Source organism: Onychomys torridus, chromosome 5 (assembly GCF_903995425.1).
Source record: "Onychomys torridus chromosome 5, mOncTor1.1, whole genome shotgun sequence".
NCBI lineage: Eukaryota > Metazoa > Chordata > Mammalia > Rodentia > Cricetidae > Onychomys > Onychomys torridus.
In genome coordinates, this window is record NC_050447.1 from 65,400,336 (window position 1) to 65,417,718 (window position 17,383).

Consider the following 17,383-nt stretch of genomic DNA (forward strand, 5'->3'; position numbering starts at 1 on the left):
ACAGTGTATTTGTAAGTTAGCTACAAAGGAGTCTTATATTGCTGGACGTTACCTCTTTGGTGAATTGGGAAGCCTAGTAATCCACTGTAAATGCTCTTCTTCTCGTCCCAATTCGAAGCATTACTCCAAAGTGGTGTTCTTTTATTTTAACCCTTAAAAGTTCCTCTTGGCCCCAGGATGTGGCTTTGTGCCATTAAAAGATGACATTTGTCATATTTTTCAAGTGATTGATTAATCATTGTTATCCTTGGGTTTGTTGTTTCCAGGAAAATTCAGGAGAGAATTATTTTCAATTGGTAGTTAGTATCTCTGCTTTTATTTTGATAAGCATTCAGATAGAATTAACATAAAAATTCAGGGAGAAGTTCTTATTTAGAAATTACACTTTCTTTATAGTGTTAGCATCCTCGTTAACCTCTTTCCTTTGAACAAAATGGTCTTATTCCTTTCTCTGTACTTCCTGCCATTTTTCAAGATAAACATGACTAACTTTTTGACTAAAATTAAAGTGTTCGAGTAACTTATAGGTAGAGTTTCCATTTGTCCTAGCTGCCTGATAGTCCTGGTTCGTCTGCTTCATAGTGTGCTTCCAGAGACAATGTTGAGTATTGTGATTACTTTGAGCTGAGATGGCAAAATCATTCATTAGCTCATTCATTCAGCTGATGGAATACCTGTTGATTTCAAAATACATTCATACTATTTTGAATCTGACTTGTATCCTTATTTTTCTTTGCCTATTTTTATACATCATTTAACTGTGTGTGTGTGTTTGTTTGTTTGTTTGTTTGTTTGTTTGTTTATGGGACAGGGTTTCTCTCTGTATCCCTGACTCTCTTGAAACGTTCTGTGTAGACTAGGCTGGCCTTGAACTTATAGAAATCCACCTACCTTTGTCTCCCAAGTTCTGGGGTTAAAGGCATGTGCCACTATGCCTGCTTTATTTAACTTTTTTTAGAGTAAGTCATAAATAGCCCATCTTTAGGTTCATAGTACCTGTCAGGTCATTCAAGACAGCAACATAAATGTAGCTATTTAGTTGAATGAATGAATGAAGGTAAAGTCAAAGTTAAACTCAAATTCATATAAATTCACTAGCCTCCCATAAAGAAAAAAATACCATACAACTAACCCTAGCAATGACACAAGTATTTATCAGTTATCATAAGATACCTTAATAAAGAAAGTAAACAGCTCCATTCAGGACATGCATAATACCAGGACCCGGAGTGTCCAAGCGCCAAGGAATTGTATTATAGAACCAGAGGTGACTTTGTGTCAGGTCAGGAAGCTTGGGTTTACATGATTTATTTACTAGTTTTGCAACCCTGAGCAAACCTTGCATTGTTTCTGAGTGGGCGTTATCTGAGAGGGAAGAGTCTGCCCTCTATATCTACCATGTGGAGTTTTGAAGATCCATTGGAAGGTGTGTGTGGGGTGGGGGGAGGTTGATTCCTTAAAATGCTAGATAAGTCTGTTACATTTACCACATAGAAAAGAAACAAGCCAAACACAGTGCAGCATATAACAATTAGTAAAACAGTTTTTTGTTTTTTTTTAAGTGCAGGAGGAGTTTTGTTTTTTAAAATAATAGCTTTGCCGAGTGGGGTAGTGCATGTCTTCTATCCCAGCACTTAGGAAGGAGAGGTGAGCAGATCTCTGTGAGTTCAAGGCCAGTTTGGTGTCCATAGCAAGTTCTGAGCCAGGCAGGGCTACACAGTGAGACCTGTCTCTAAAATAATGAATAAAAAAAATGAAGAGACAGAGGCAATAAACAGAATAACAAGATACAAGTTAAACGCTGAAAAACATTTGAGATTGTTAGCAGAGGATAAAGGGAAGATAATTTTTTTTCAAGATAAGAATTTAGCACATTTAAAAGTTTAATGAGAATAATTAATAGAGTCAAGAGGTTTGATGTTCTGTAAATTATGCTAAGGAGAAAGAAAGTTCTTAAAAAGTCTAGAAGAGATGGGCTTCACACTTAGGGGTACAAAAAAGTTGGTACATTTATAGGTAATCTAAAGAATTCACCTGCCTCAGGCCTCAATATTTTTACCTTTTGAGCAAAAGCAAGAGAGAAATTATGGCAGGGTTGTGAAAGAAATGAGGCTTTGGGATGGCTGCTTCATGTTAAGGCCTTAAGTGCCTCTTAAGCCTGACTTGGAAGTCACTGTGGGAGACATTGGGACACAGTAGTAAACAAAACAGACATGGCTTCAGTGGTGCTTGAGTGAGCTGAAATCCAGATAAACTAATAGTAGTAAAGGCATCTGTGAAGTCAAAAGTTTTCTAAACGTCCCTTTCCGTCATTCAGTGCTCGAGAGGCTGGATTCGGGTTGATCCTGGAAGAGTAATGTAATAACTGAAAGATAGGAATTGAAGCTGTGTTCAGAGAAGCATTAATTCAACAGATGTTTATTGAGCATGCCCTACATGCCAAGGCAGTACTTATGTGATTGATAGGTTTGTAAATGAACTGTAGGTAGAGAGGTGTGTGTGTGTGTGTGTGTGTACATACATACATAAACTTCTCACATATATGAGAAAGTAATAGTATTCATATGCAAATACCTGCATGATGTAGTGCATTGAACAGTACTTTATATCTCCATTTCCCTCCAGCCACCACATGCTTCCATTGTTTCATTCTCAGGCTTCCGATATGTACATCGGAATTTGTAGATAGTTGTCAGGGTTAGCAATGACATACAGCAGTATCCTAAGACAAGTTAAACACCTGTCAGTGCTTGGGCCATTCTCAAATGACAAAGAATTACCCCACCAAAATGTCTGTCCTGTCACCGTTGAAAAACTCGGATGTAGATAGGAATTTGAGACTACAGAAATTTTGTTTGGTTATTTATTCAAAATATTTATTATACCATAAGGTCTTAACTAATTGTCAAGAGACCATGTAATGTCATACTTAATTTGTGTATTTTCTTTCTGACTAATAGCTCAAATGTTTGTGAAATCCTAAACTTTTTCAAATCATTACCTTCACCATAAATACTTTCTAAATTGAGAAAGTGTACCGTGTATACATACACACATACACATAGAAATTTCAGGTCTTTTTTTAGTGAGCCTAAAATGGAATTACATAGTGCTAGAATTATGGTGCTTAGACTTCAGATATAATAAAACAAACTTACAGTGAGTTTCATCAAGGCCCATAAGTGTATGTTGTATAGGGAAGATCTCCTGGTAAGCCTTTTTGGTTATGTTCTGTCTGGCAGTCATGGGGCTCAAGAGCCTGCTCAGTGGTTAAGAACACTAGCTGCTCTTCCAGAGGACCCAGGTTTGGTTTTCAGCACCTACATGGCAGTTCACAACTGTCTGTAACTATAGTTCCAGGAGATCTGATGCCCCCTTCTGATCTCCACAGACACCAGGCACACATGTGGTACACAAACACACATGCAGGCAAAATACTCATGCACATAAAATAAAAATAAATAAACCTTTAAAAATAAGTACAAATATGGTGGTTACATAAATATTCCACCAGATGCTGTGATATCCCTGTGTTAAACAGTACAGTAAAACTAAAGAAATGAGCACAAACCAATTAGCCAGAAACATCATCATATTAATGTGATGTAGATAAAGCTCGAAGGCTATGTTATGTGTCAAAGAGCCTTCAGTTATTAAGAAACATGAACTTGGGCTGGAGAGAATGCTCAGTTGATATAGGATATCATAACAACATAAGGACCTGAGTTTGATGCCCAGAACCCAGGTTTAAAAGCAGAGAACCAGAAGTGTGCACCTGTAGTCCCAGTGCTGGTGGGAAGCAAGATAGAGGCACTTTGAACCCTGAACCTCATTGAACACCCCTCCCCCATCCAAATGGATGAGTTTCCACTTCATTGAATGGACTGTCTTCAATGGTTGTTTGGCTCGAACTGTTTGGGGGGCACCCAGGCAGGGGGATAGGGATCTGTCTCTGGTCTGTGGGCAGGCTTCTGGAATCTGGTGCCTGTGGTGTGACACCTTGCACAGCCTTGGTGTAGTGGGAAGGGACTTGGATCTGCCTAGGCTCAGTGTGCTGGGCTCTGCTGACTCCCCATAGAAGACCTCCATTTGGGGGATGTGGGGATGCGGGGTGGCTTGGGAAAGAGGACTAGAGGATGGGAGGAGGGGGGATCTGTGGATAGTATGTGGAGTGAATAGAAAATTTCTTAATACAGAAAACTGAAAAAAAAAAAAAAAAAGAAAGGAATGTCTTCAAAAAGTTTAGAGAATGGTTGAGGAAGACACCCATTTCTACCTCTAGCTTCCCACACTTGTGTCTACACACAACACACATACACTAGCCATGTCTTTTTTATCTAGCATTGCAGATGTGTTTATTAGTTTTGTGGGGTGGGGAAGTAGAAGAGATAGGAAATACTTTAGGAAGAATTTTTTTTTTTTCTAACTAATGTACTAACTTCCACAGATAAAAGTGGAGCCCGTCATCCCAGCCCCAAGTCCAGTTATCCCCAGATTGACTCTGCGAGTTGGCGCTGGCCAAGACAAGATGTAAGTATAAGCCTTGGGAATTGGTGAGACCTACCTTTTCCATGCTGTCCTAATAGATTAGGACTCTGCCAGACTTCCAGGTATGAACAGAGTCTGTATCAGAAATAGCTTGCTATCAAGTTTTTATTGGCTTCTTCTTCCAGGTTAAAGCCTTTTTCTTTGCTTAATATATAAGATCCTCTGCTCTCCCTCCACCCTTTTCTCTTTTTTAAGGGTTAATATATGGCAATATTACTGCATAGTATCTGAGGTCCTGGCTACTTGAAAAATAAGAGATTATGTAGTGAGTGGGTTAACTGCCACATTTCACCCACATGGATACAGTGTTAGACCTTCTCAGGAACACATCATCTACCAATGGCTGAGACTAAAGATTCAGATGGTGTAAGAGAAAATGAGGAATGTCAATCATTGTTTACCATTTGTCTAAATTTTAACAAATCAACTTATTAGGCTATCTTTATTTTTTTAATATAGTTTTCACATACAGTTTTAGATGTATGAATGTTTTGCCTGTAGGTATACTACATTATGTACGGGTACCTGCAGAGGCCCATTTTCTTTAAAGGATATTGTTTTCTTTCTTTCATCCGTTGAGGAAGTGTTTAGACCTACAGTATCCTCACAGGCTCCTGATACAGTATGAAATATTAGTTTCTTTTGTAAATCATGTTGAAATTCTTGCTCTGTGTGGCATTTCAATGAAATTCATGAGTATAACTTATTATTTTTTCCCAGTAAATGTGAAAGTGAAGCAGTTTGCTTTGCAAACAGTCAGATATCAGAGAAAAGATAGAAGACTTTCAGTTCCACTCAAATTTAGCATAAAAGTGAGAGGGGGACTTCAGAATTTACCAAGTAAAGAACAGAATGTTCACTGGGCATGGTGGCACACATCTGTAACCCAAGCACTTGGAAGAGTGAAGCAGGATTGTCAAGAATTCAAAGCCAGCCTGGGCTAAATAGCAAGGCCCTATTTCAAGAAACAACTAGAAATTTTGCTTTTTTTATTGAAATTTTTATTTAATATTTTTATTTATTCTTTGACAATTGAATACATATATGCAATGCAATTTGATCATATACAACCCAGTTCCCCATCACTCTTCCTCAGAACCCACCCCCCAAGCCTCCCACCTTCATGTCCTCATCTTTTTGTTTTGTTTAAGTACCCCACAATCCAGGTACTGCTGCTTGCCCATGCATGGGTTGTGGGGTCATGCACAGGAGCTGGAGCTCCTCCTACCACAGCAACCACAGCTCCTCAGCTCAGGGTGGGCCTAGTGAGCCCCTCCTCTGTGTTGACTGGAGTGTTGACTGGAATGCTCTATGTTGGTGACCACACCTGCTGTGAGCTCTTGAGTGTGCCAGCCTTGTCATATCCAGAGGAGAGCCTTTCACAGCACTGCCCACATTGGACAGCTCTTAAATTCTGTCCCCTGCTTCTTCCACAGTGCTCCATAAGCCTTGGCGGGAAGGGTGTGTGGGATCTAAAGGTCTCACTCACCTAGGGCTCAGCACTTACTCTCAGCACTTTGACCAGTTGGCATCTCCGCACTAAGTGCTGCCCACTAGAGCAAGAAGCTTCTCTGACCAAGGCTGAGAATGAATGAAAAAGGAAATCAAAGGAGGGGCCATGACTACTCCTAAAGTCTGGAGAAGATTTGTATTGTAGACATAAGGGAGAAAGCAGGCAGAGGGAAGAGTCCAGGCTGAACATGGCCTGCAGACTAAATTAAGAGGAGAGAGGGAGAAGAAGATCGAGAGAGGCTGCCAGGCCCAAGAGACTCAGAGCAGCATGGCCAAAGTGATAAGTTCTATGGGGATGAGGCGGGGGAAGGGGAGCGCAAAGCCCTGCGCCTGAGAGGGAGGGATTTAGGGGAGGGGACAGCGTGAAGTGCTGTGAGAGCCACAAGTGGGTGCTGGGAGAGCTGGCTGGTGCCTGCCTTGATAGTTAGTAAGCATTCATCCATTTGTCGGGGCTTCTGAGACCTAACAGAGAGCGACACTGACCTATAGGTCTAAACCTACATATTTAGAAGACCGTTTGACACCATGTACATTTAGTAAAACAGCAGTAGAAGGTCCCCCAGCCTCCATCCAGGGCCTGGGACCTCCCCAGCCCTGGGCTTTTGACAGGGTTTCCAGTGCACAAAACCATGTTCTCAGTTCATTCCTTCTTAAGATGTGTGTATTTTACATACTACCACTGTCAATTCTAAACGCACTGCAGTTAAGAAGCCCCTTGGGATTATGATGAGGGCTAAGACAGAGACCAACATGGTCTTTCAAGAAAGTCTGTGCTCCTCTGAAGAGCTGCAGGACAGAGTCCAGATGGTTCATATTTTCGCTACCTACATTCTCTGAATGATTTTTACAGCATTCTTCTTTGTTGTGCTGCCTGTAGAGACCTAGATAGCAGGTGTTCCTACTGCTGACAAACAGAAAATCTTCAAAAACTATCTGAATTCCACTCTCTTTTATCCTGGGATCTGATGTACACACACCCTTGAACTTGGTGAGGAAGATCAGACTGGCCAAGGTTCTAGTTCAACAGTAGCACTTACCTGGCATACACAGGCTCTGGCGGTCTACACTCTTGAAAATCTCCTTGGAAATTCTGTAAACTGTCTCGTTTCTCTAAGGGAAAGTGTTCTTGCTCATACTTCAAAAGACACTTTTACCAATTGATATTTAATTCCTATTTTCTCCATAGTTCATCAATACCCAGTCTTAACTCCCACACAGAAGTTTGGCTTCCTCCATTTAGAAAATTAAGATTTAAAATGACATTTCTAGTTACATTCCTCTTTCTACCCTGGAGTGTCTGTTGGTGATTCTGTCAGCTGTCTGCTCTGTCTTTACCTTTCAATAACTCATTTATATTCCTAAGAGACTGGAAGATGTGAGGACTGGATCCTATTACTCTGGATCAAAATGTCCGGCTTGAGGGAAATTAGAATAGCCTGGATTCTCAACAAATTACCCTCAAAAGTAGTGTCACTTGTAACATGTAACTTGTAGATGCTTGGATAATAACTGCCCTGTTCTATGAACTATGAATTATTTGACCAAGGCAGGTATAGAAGTGTACTGGACAAAGAAATTAAGTGTAACACATTGCATGTTAAATGAAAGTCAGAGGGAGGCAGGGGCTCAAGTCCAATAGAATTTCATATAAACATAAATTCAGTAAATACTTTTGATGATGTGAAGGTCTAAATTGGAGGTTAGTAAACTCTAGCCCAGGGGCCATATTCAGCCTATTTCTTCTTGCTTTTGTATGACCTGCAAACTAAGAATGTTTCTTGTGTTTTTAAGTGACTGAAAAACTTTAAAGAATATTCTTTGGGGCTTTAGAGTTGGCTCAACAATTAAGAGCACTTACTGCTCTTCCAGAGGCCCAGAGTTCAGTTTCAGCACCCACATCAGGTCCTGTAACTCCAGATCCAGGGGACCTGCATCCATGTGCACATACTCATAAAAATTTTTAATTAGAAATTTAAAATATTTTTATGACACATGGTAAAAATTCTAGCCATCTTTTATAGTTACAGGGTAAGAAACTACCCTGTACTATAATCTATTCCATGGCTGTAGTGACAGAAAAGTAGGGAGTCATATAAATATGTGACTAGTTGTTGTCTGTATACACCTGGGGGTGAGCTAATACTCTTTTAAAGTGAAATTAATAAGCAGACTGGGATTCAAAAACAAGGAAGTCTGTGTATTCCTTGGAGGGGGGTGTTTATTGCTGAAGGACCAAGTCTTTTGAAATTATGAGAGAAAGAAAAAGCATTACAAGGTTCAAATTATACCCTCCTGTCGGAAGATCTTTAAGACAGTATTTAGTTTCTAAGTCTTAAAGAAGTTAGGTCTTCTGCCCTTGATCCCCAAAAGTGCTTTGTGGTTAGAGAGGGTCCTCTGTTCTCTGTTAGTGTTCCTCAAAGCAAGACAGCAGTAATTGGTTTTTCCCCTGTTTTCACATCCCTCGAAACTGCCTTCTGGAGGGGTCCATGACTAGCCAGTTCTCCTTCCTGACAAGACAACTTTGCAAAGACCCCAGATTCCTTGAACATCCTTGAGCATGTCTACCGGTAATGGACATCCAGAGTTCCCTCCAATCCACAGTGAAGCACTAACCCCAGAACCACAGTTTCAGCTGTGTGAATGAGGAAGCCACACATTCACGTCCATTTCTAAAGTGTCCAAGTGTAGGCTCCCTGTCAAGTTGGGCGTTCAGTTTGCCCAGGAACTTAGAGCTGTGCTGCTCAGCATCCTGGGGTTTCCCGAGTAGATGTGGTGACAAGGAATGTGTGGGGCTCATTAACAGCACAGCTGACTTACTGTCTGCTGGCCTGCTTCATTTGGAACGAGTGGCGAAGGGATGGCTAGTTGATGGATGGCATCATCCCAGTTCTTTCCATGAAGAATGCAGAGCAAAGTAACATGACAGTTTGTTAGGGACGGAGTCCAACTTAGAGAGGGAATTGTCAGAAGCTGTGTGTGTTGGTGCACACTTTAATCCCAGCTCTCTGGGAGGCAGAGGCAGACGGATTTCTATAAATCCGATGCTCACCTAGTGTTCATAGCAAATTCAGGCCAGTCAGAGCTACAGAGTGAGACCTGTCCTCCCCCTCCCCTTCCCCCCCCCCCTCCAGAAAAGCAGTTGTCAAGAACAAGACATGACAGAATAGGGCCTGCAGGTTTTTTAAGTTTAAATGTCTGAATACTTATCAAATTCAAAATTCAGTTAAGCCTCATGGGAAAAAGTAATTTTCCATATTGTAAGGTGTAAAAATAAAAATGTAATATGAATTTGTACAAACTTTGAGGGTGACTACTGATTGAGAATAACCATTCTTCCGTCACATTTTACAAATGCCCTCTCTAATGCTGTCCTATCATAGGTGCTAGAGGGGGCATCTTGCCTTTCCCTCGGCCCCCGGGTAAGATCTCACTCAGTAGCTCAGCTTGGTCTTGAACTGAGACTTTGGGTATGTGCCCCAGCTTTTAGCCTCTGCCTTTTCCGTCTACTAGTCTATACTTCTCCCATAGACAGAGGCCCTAATAGGAAAGTCACCATCTCCTTTCTCTCCTTGCAAGGTGACCCTGCCTATAAGGCTGCCTGAGCAGTAGTGAGCCTTTCAGATGGCAATGTCTGCTGTCCATGAGAACACAGGTTCCCTTTGAGAGTCTGGCAGGTTGTACATTTTCCGAAGTTAGATGTGAGGTATTTGGGGGACTGCTTTACCACTGGCAATTCCATTCTGCTGGTGTTTTGATTTCCAATACCAGCTGGGTTGATTTCTCAACTACAGAAAGTTCTCCTTCCCTGCCCACTCATGATAGAGGTGCTGAACATGTGATATACTCTTATTTATGTCAACCTGGCTTTGCTACAGCTAACAAGGTTTTGCTTAAGCCTGAGGGGGCTTTTTCATAGTTGTGGTATTTCAGTCAGTTCCTATATACTGTGAAAATTAGAGTGAAGCTTATTAACCCAAAAAGCAGGTTTGATATTTTAAAACATAAAATACATCCAGATACTTGTCTCTGCATTGCCAAACTTTTGACAATAGAAATATGTAGTAGGAAACTTAAAAGGTCTTATTAATGAAACCAAACCTGAGGCCAGTTATTGGGGTGAATGCTGGAAGATCAGAGAAGCAGAACAAGCCACAGCTATCTCACCTTGCTAGTTCCTCGGGTGATCCTGTTTCCTCAGGCTGGAAGCTTCTGAGTCCTCCTCCACATGAATCTCAGCTGAACTGTATTGCTCCAAAGCTTAACTAACTACATGCTTTTCCTCCTTAGTTCCTGGTCCTCACGCCTTATATACCTTTTTCTTTCTGCCCCCACTCCCTGGGGTTAAAGGTTGGGTTTCTGGGATTAAAGGTGTGGGTCACCATGCTTAGCTGTTTCTAAAGTGGCCTTGAACACACAGAGATCCACCTGGCTCTGCCTCCCAAGTGCTGGGATTAAAGGCGTGTGCTACCACCGCCCAACTTCTTTTAGGGCTTACTCTTCCCATTTTCTAGCCACCATTTTTGGCTTTGTTCTAGTGGCTGTCTGTTCTCTGACCCCAGATATGTTTATTTCAGGGAACACACAATATTTCAGGGAACACAATACCCACAGAAATAGACTAACATTTAAGGATACTTTCAAGGAAAATAAGCATCTTTCTATTTTAAAATGTAGCCAGTGCCAGTGTGCATGGTAGCACATGCCTGTAATCCCTCAGTCTAGAGGGCTGAGGCAGGAGAATTACTGCAAGTTTGAGCCAACTCTGTCAGAAGGGGAGATAGTGACTCCAGAAGGAAGGGCACTCTCACCAGCATATAGGACAAGGGCAGGCAAAAGGAACACATGCCTCTTGTCATAGTTAGAGAAAGGCAAGCAGAGTTTCTGTCCCAGCTGAGGAAATCAGGACCAGGGTGGCCAAGCCTTTGCACAACATGAGACTCTTTAGAACAAACTTCAGCCGGGCACAGCATCACCCTTTAGACTGGGAAGGCCTCTTAATTTTCTTATTTGAATAGTTTCCCCTTTCAGAAAAAAAACAAAAACAAAGCTGTCTGCTTCTCTCTCTCTCTCTCTCTCTCTCTCTCTCTCTCTCTCTCTCTCTCTCTCTCTCTCTCTCTTTCTTTCACTGAGGACCGAACTCAGGGCCTTGCATTTGCTAGACAAGCACTCTACCACTGAGCTAAATCCCCAACCCCCTGCTTTTCATTTTTATTTGAGGTACCATGACTAGTCTGTCTTTTGCCCTGCCCTGGTGAAATTATTATAGAAATGGAAACATTTCCTAGATGTTTCCCATGTTTTCAGGTACAGGAACAATGACAAAAAGAAATCCTAAGATTGACCATACTCAGGTTTTGGAAGTGCAGTTTTAAATGTTACAAAAGAGTATGTCTGCAGCTTTAAAGTGATGTTGCTTTATTGCTAAGCACTGCTACTGATCTTCTTGACTGCTGAGTAACTGACCGAGGGCCCTGTGAAGTCCCCTGTCTTCTCCGTGTGGCCATCGGCTGTCTTGGGGGCAGCTCTCAGCCTCTTGTCACAAACAGTCAGTTGGACGCTTTCTTGATTTGCATCTCCAGGCTTTCCTATGTCTTTTCCGGGGAGCTGTGGTCTTTGTGCATTACATTACTCTCGTTTTCACCAGCCTAGAATTATTGTGAAGTCCAAGTTTCATCTCTTCCCCTGGAGCGTTGTAGTTTGCTCACAAACACCAAAGATGCAGTATGTATATTTAAAAGAAAAACTAGTCTGCTGTCACAACAACCAGCTTTGGGTTTGGGAAATGCTTTTACAACCCAGTAAAACAAGTGGAAAGATTATAATCAAAGCATTTCCATCTTGCTTGTAAACAATTACAGCAGTCCTTACAGGGATGCCACATTAGAAGACTGAGGAAAATTTACTGGATTCCATTCTAATGCAATTAGAGCTAATTTTGTTCCTTAAATGAATAAAAGGTCAACCAGTAAATCTAGCTTATCTGGAGTCCAGACTTCAATAAATTGTTTTATTTAATTTGTTGTAAAAGATCTTATCCTTAATGGGTCTAGGTCTTATTAGTTCACTTAGGTTTTAAAATATTTATGACCACCTTTTTAGATATGATTTGAATGATAGTTGGAAAGTTTCTCTCCACAGCTTTATCAAGGCCCAAGATCACTAATTGAATGAATATAGGAAGGTACTTAAGATTTGTTATCAGAAAAAAAAGCTGATGTGAACTTCCAGAATTTAAATGTTCTTTAACCTGTGACAGGCAGAGATAATTTAGCTGTATCATGGTAACCTTTTGGCTACTATCTGATTATAATTCTCCCTAAAGATCAACTTGCTTTCAGTTCAGGTATTTATAAAACAATATATGCCTAGGGATAGAAACATTTAGACCTCCTATGACATCATTTGTGTTCTATATTTCCTGTCTGTCCTGCAGTAGATTCAGGTACTTGCATAATGTATATGAATGTACTTTATGATACATGGAATAACTTGTTTGTTCACCTTTTCCACACCTACCTTGGCATCTTGTAAAGTTGATATCCACATCACTGCAAGGGTTCTGGGACTGTTTTTCCTTTTGTTCTTACAATTGTAGTCTCATTTCTGCATATAGAACTGACAAGCCATGTTGGCCTGTCTGTTTGGATTTATTGTGTGGGGTTCCAGAACTGCATGTCATATCCCCTCACAGCTTACCTTCCAGGCTACAAGAAAGCCCACAGCAGCATTCTTCCTGACCCTTGAGGCCCACTCTCTTCCTATGCCTTCCGTCACCCACAGCTCCTAGCACCTCTGGGGCTTTTTGCTTTCTTTCTCTTCTGCTCTCTGCTGTTCTTCCTTTCTCTCATATTTCCCTGCAGCTTCCTCGTCTCATTCCAAACCCTGCCCTTCACCAGCTTCTGTCTGAGGAGAACCTGAGAACTCCCCTTCTCTGCCTTCCAGATCACCATATTCTGTTTTAACTTATCCACCACCTACTGCATCCTGGTTTCTACCCAAGAAACTTCTATAGTTACTGTTTTAGAGAATGCTTTCTAGTCTTCAAGAGTTCCATTCATTTATACAATATATATTGACCATATCCATCAGCTACTACTTTCCTCTGAATCCCAGTAGTGCCCCACTCCATCTCCCAACCAGCTTAGGTCCAATTTTTACTTTTTTGGTTATTAGTAATCCTCAAAATCCAGTTAATGCTTCCCATATGCACATGAGTGTGTGGCCATCCACTGGGGCATATGGAACCCATCCATGGCCCCAGAGGAGAGTGACTTTCCCTAGCTCAGCAGCCACCAACTGTCGATAGCTCCTCAGTTTGTGTGGGTCCTTGGGGGCCTCTCCCCATCCATGCTGGGACTTTGACTGCTGTGAGTTGATGTGTACAGCAGCCATATCATGCCCAAAGGTCAGCATTTCTTAGCTCTCCTCCCCATCTACAAGCTCTTACGTTCTCTCCTAGGCACTTCCTCAAGGTTCTCTGAGCCTTCGATGGTGGGAAGTTGTTATAGATGGCCCATCCATAATGTGGCACCCATTTATACTTGGCACTTTAACCAGCTATGAATTTCTGCACTAACCACCACCCACTACCAAAAGAACAGAAAACAGTGTAAATCTATGGGTATAAATGTAAATATTTAGAGCACAGTTTGATAGCGTGACCATTTTGCTAAACAATTGTTCCCCCAACTCCCAGGGCCTGTGACCTCCCAGCTTTGGAACACATTTACAGCTTAAGCATAGAATTATCTCTCCTGTAGAACAAGACCTCATGTCTAAGCAGAATGCAGTTGGTTACACACACAGGTGTCAGGCCACTGTTACACCAGTGGACACATCTTGCCAGTAGGTCAGTGTTAAAGAATGCAGGGTCTAGTGCTGATTAAGACCATTTATGTCTTTTGTTCCCTCTGTATAGCACCTCCTGACACTATGTAAGCTAACCATCAGAGATTGCTGGTCAGTCAAGCTTGATTTCTCCATGTCTTACAGCTGAAGTAAGTGGTGTCCTCATCAACAGAGTTTTAACATCTAGTTAGAGCGGACAGCCATGAGCCTGTATTTGGCATTCCTCTGTGGCATCTTTGACCAGTGACTGGTAGGGAGGGATCCCATGCCTGACACTGACATTTTCCTTTAGTAACCCCTATCTTCTGGAAGCAGCATTGTCTGCCCATACAGTATACTTAAAAAACATGTATTACTTTTTTTTAGTTAGCTTACAAACTAGTATAAAGTTTCTTTATGTACTATTCCCATTTAAATCTTTAACCCTGAGCATTCTCCTCCTCTCTTCTCATGTCACCTACTATCCTCTCTAATTAAATTATTTTCTTGGATTGGAAGGTTGTAGGTTTCCATGTAGCTTTTTCACACACCCTTCGTTTGCAATGCTTCCATACCTTACTGCTGGACCAGTGCAGAGAGCAGGCTGAGCCCTCTGCCCTTCTGGGCCCTGTTGCTTGTGAAACTCTTATTGTCCCAGTCTCTCCCCACTTGTCTGATCTCATTCTCTTACCATCCCTTTTGCTTTTTCTTACACGTACTCCTTTTTCTTTATACATCTTCCCTTTTGCTCCTCACCCTACTCTGTTGTTACTTTCACTGTTTATGTTTCAATGAAGCAATGACGATCGCAAATCCTTTTTGTTCACAGTACTCTACCCAGTTAACTGTGAGAAAATGTTGCCTAAATGGGCCAGTGTCATCGTCAAGCATATTTTTAAAAAAGGAACCGTGATGAAGTCTCTACACTGGTTCTTATTGTTTATTACAAGCTGGTGATGAACTTAGACCTTCTATTTTCAAGCCACCGTAGGTCCTCAAAGAACTTGAAAGAAGGTTAAAACTGAGTGATAGAATTGGGATGTTGTGTTTATTTTATAATACTGTGCTGAATAAGCAAGTTCCCTTGCTTCAAATTTTTAGAACTGAATAAAAAAATGAAAATAAAAGAACCTATCTTTTGGGTTTTACCTGATACCTCAGCAGTCCTTGTATTTAAAAACCATTTAAACAAGTGCTGCTGTGTGTGGAAGTACTTGCCATAGTTTTTCAATCTTTTTTTCTAGTTGCAAAAGTAATAGGTGGTCATTATTTTCTTTGAAGAGTTAACTGTGGGTCAGTGAGACGGCTCTGAGGGCAAAGGTGCTTGCCAATGGTGCTTGCACTCAAATGGTAGACGGAGAGAGCTGACTCCTGCAAGTTAACTAACTGTGACTTCCACATGTGTGCTCACATGTACACACAAGTACATGTTTTTAAAAATTAAGTTAACCCATTAAGGCTTTAAGTTGGGGCTGGGGATATAGTTCAGTTGTTAGAGTGCTTGCCTAGCATACACTAGGTTCTAGGTTCAATTTCTAGTACCAAGAATGGTAAGACCAACCTGTAGTCCTATTACTAGGAAAATGGAGGCCAGAGGATTGAAAGGTTTGCTTTGCCTACATAGTGAGTTTGAGGCCATCTTGGAATACCTGAAACCTTGCCATGATGATGATGATGGTGGGTGGTGATGATGGTGATATACAAGAAAAGATGAAACCTTATTGTAATGATGATTACATGAAATGTTACCATAATAATAATATTATAATAATAATAAATAAGTTAGCTGTTTAAAATATAGTTTAGAAAGCTAAATCCCCTACCCCACAAATTCCATCCTTTATCCCCCAATAAGTAGTACTAACTTCAGTATCTATTTCACCAGTTTTTTTTTTTTAAAATAGAATTAACATGTACACTATTCTATAGCTTGCTCCCACTTCCTGGCCATAACTAGATCACGGGCAGACATTTCATGTACTTCTATTTTAGTTCAACTATTAGAACACTGGTGTTGGACATGAACCAGATTTTGAACATGGTTGTAGCATATACTCTGACCTAACTCTGAAGCATTGATTAGTTTGTACGTCAACATATGAGTTTTGTTAAAGCACAGAGGTGCAATGACGTATAATGCTACCAGGTTCGTTTGTTTGGAACCAAGATGAACAGAATGAGTAAATCACAGTTCCAAGTGCTAAATGACTGTGTTCCCCACCACAGCCACCAGTAAGCCATCCACAGCCAAATAAATAAGGTGCAATTTTTTATTGTTTTCATCATTTTATTTGGTCTATATAAATACAAAGAAATTAACATCTGTCTTGTAAATTTAATTTACTTTCAAAGAGCCTTAAAAATAGACTTTTAATTGCCCCTTCTGCTTTTCTCTGGCCTCTCTAAAAGCATGGGCTATCTTTCTGCACATAAGTGCACATCTGTCCACCAGGACAGATGCTTTAAATACTGCCATTGCTCATTTTTAAAACTAAAAGATAAAGATAGCTCTTCTTGCTGGGCAGTAGTGGTGCATACCTTTAATCCCAGCATTCTGGCTGCAGAAGTATGTAGATCTCTGAGTTCAAGGCCAGCCTGGTCTACAGAGTGAGTTCCAGAACAGCCAGGACTACACAGGGAAACCCTTTCTCAAAGAAAAGACAAGAAAAAGAAAAAAAGAAGGAGGAGGAGGAAGAAGGAGAAGAGAAAGAAAGCTCTTCTTAAAGATTTTACTTTATTCGTTGTTGTTGTTGTTGTTGTTGTTGTTGTTGTTGTTGTTGTTGTTTTGAGACAGGGTTTCTCTTTGTAGCTTTGGTGCCTGTCCTGGATCTCGCTCTGTAGACTAGGCTGGCTTCAAACTCACAGAGATCTGCCTGGTTCTGCCTCCCGAGTGCTGGGATTAAAGGCGTGCGCCACCCCTGCCCAGCCCAATTTTACTTTATTTTTATATTATTTATATGGTGGGAGAGGTGGCAGGGAATTGCCTGCTGAGACCAGAAAAGGATGTCAGCTCCCTCAAGAGCTGGGTTTAACAGGCACTTTGAGCCACCACTTGTGGGTGCTAGGAACTGAACTTGTGTGCTGGAAGAGCAGCACGTACTCTTAATCACGGATTTATTTCTATTATTTTAACTAAGTGTAGGTGTAGTGTGTATCCACATGTAGGTATGTCCACATTATTGCAAGTGCTTCCACAGGTGTGGAATTTCCTGGAACTGGAATTACAGGTGCCTGTGAGTTGCCTAGAAACCCAACTCTGACCCTTAGGAGACCAATAAATGCTCTTAATGGATGAGCTGTCTCTCCAACTCTGGAATTGTCTTACTGTCTCACCAGGGGGCACGTGCTGAGGTTTATACCCTTAAACAATATTTATAGACCTTGTGAAATGCTGGATTTTTTTTTTAATGTGACCATCTCTTTAGTGTTTATGAACTGAAACCCTTCCATGAAAGTGCACTTTTCTTTGGTTATTTTGAAATGTAAATCAAACAGG

At 41.1% G+C, this 17,383-nt stretch overlaps 1 protein-coding gene across 1 annotated transcript in view; it reads left to right on the forward strand.

Moving 5' to 3' along the window:
• Taf3 (TATA-box binding protein associated factor 3) overlaps window positions 1-17,383 on the forward strand; it is a 159,225-nt gene that overhangs the window by 124,169 nt on the left and 17,673 nt on the right. The window contains exon 4 of the mRNA XM_036188737.1: window positions 4,448-4,530. Coding sequence (XP_036044630.1) covers window positions 4,448-4,530 — 83 coding nt within the window. The remainder of the gene's footprint in view (window positions 1-4,447; window positions 4,531-17,383) is intronic.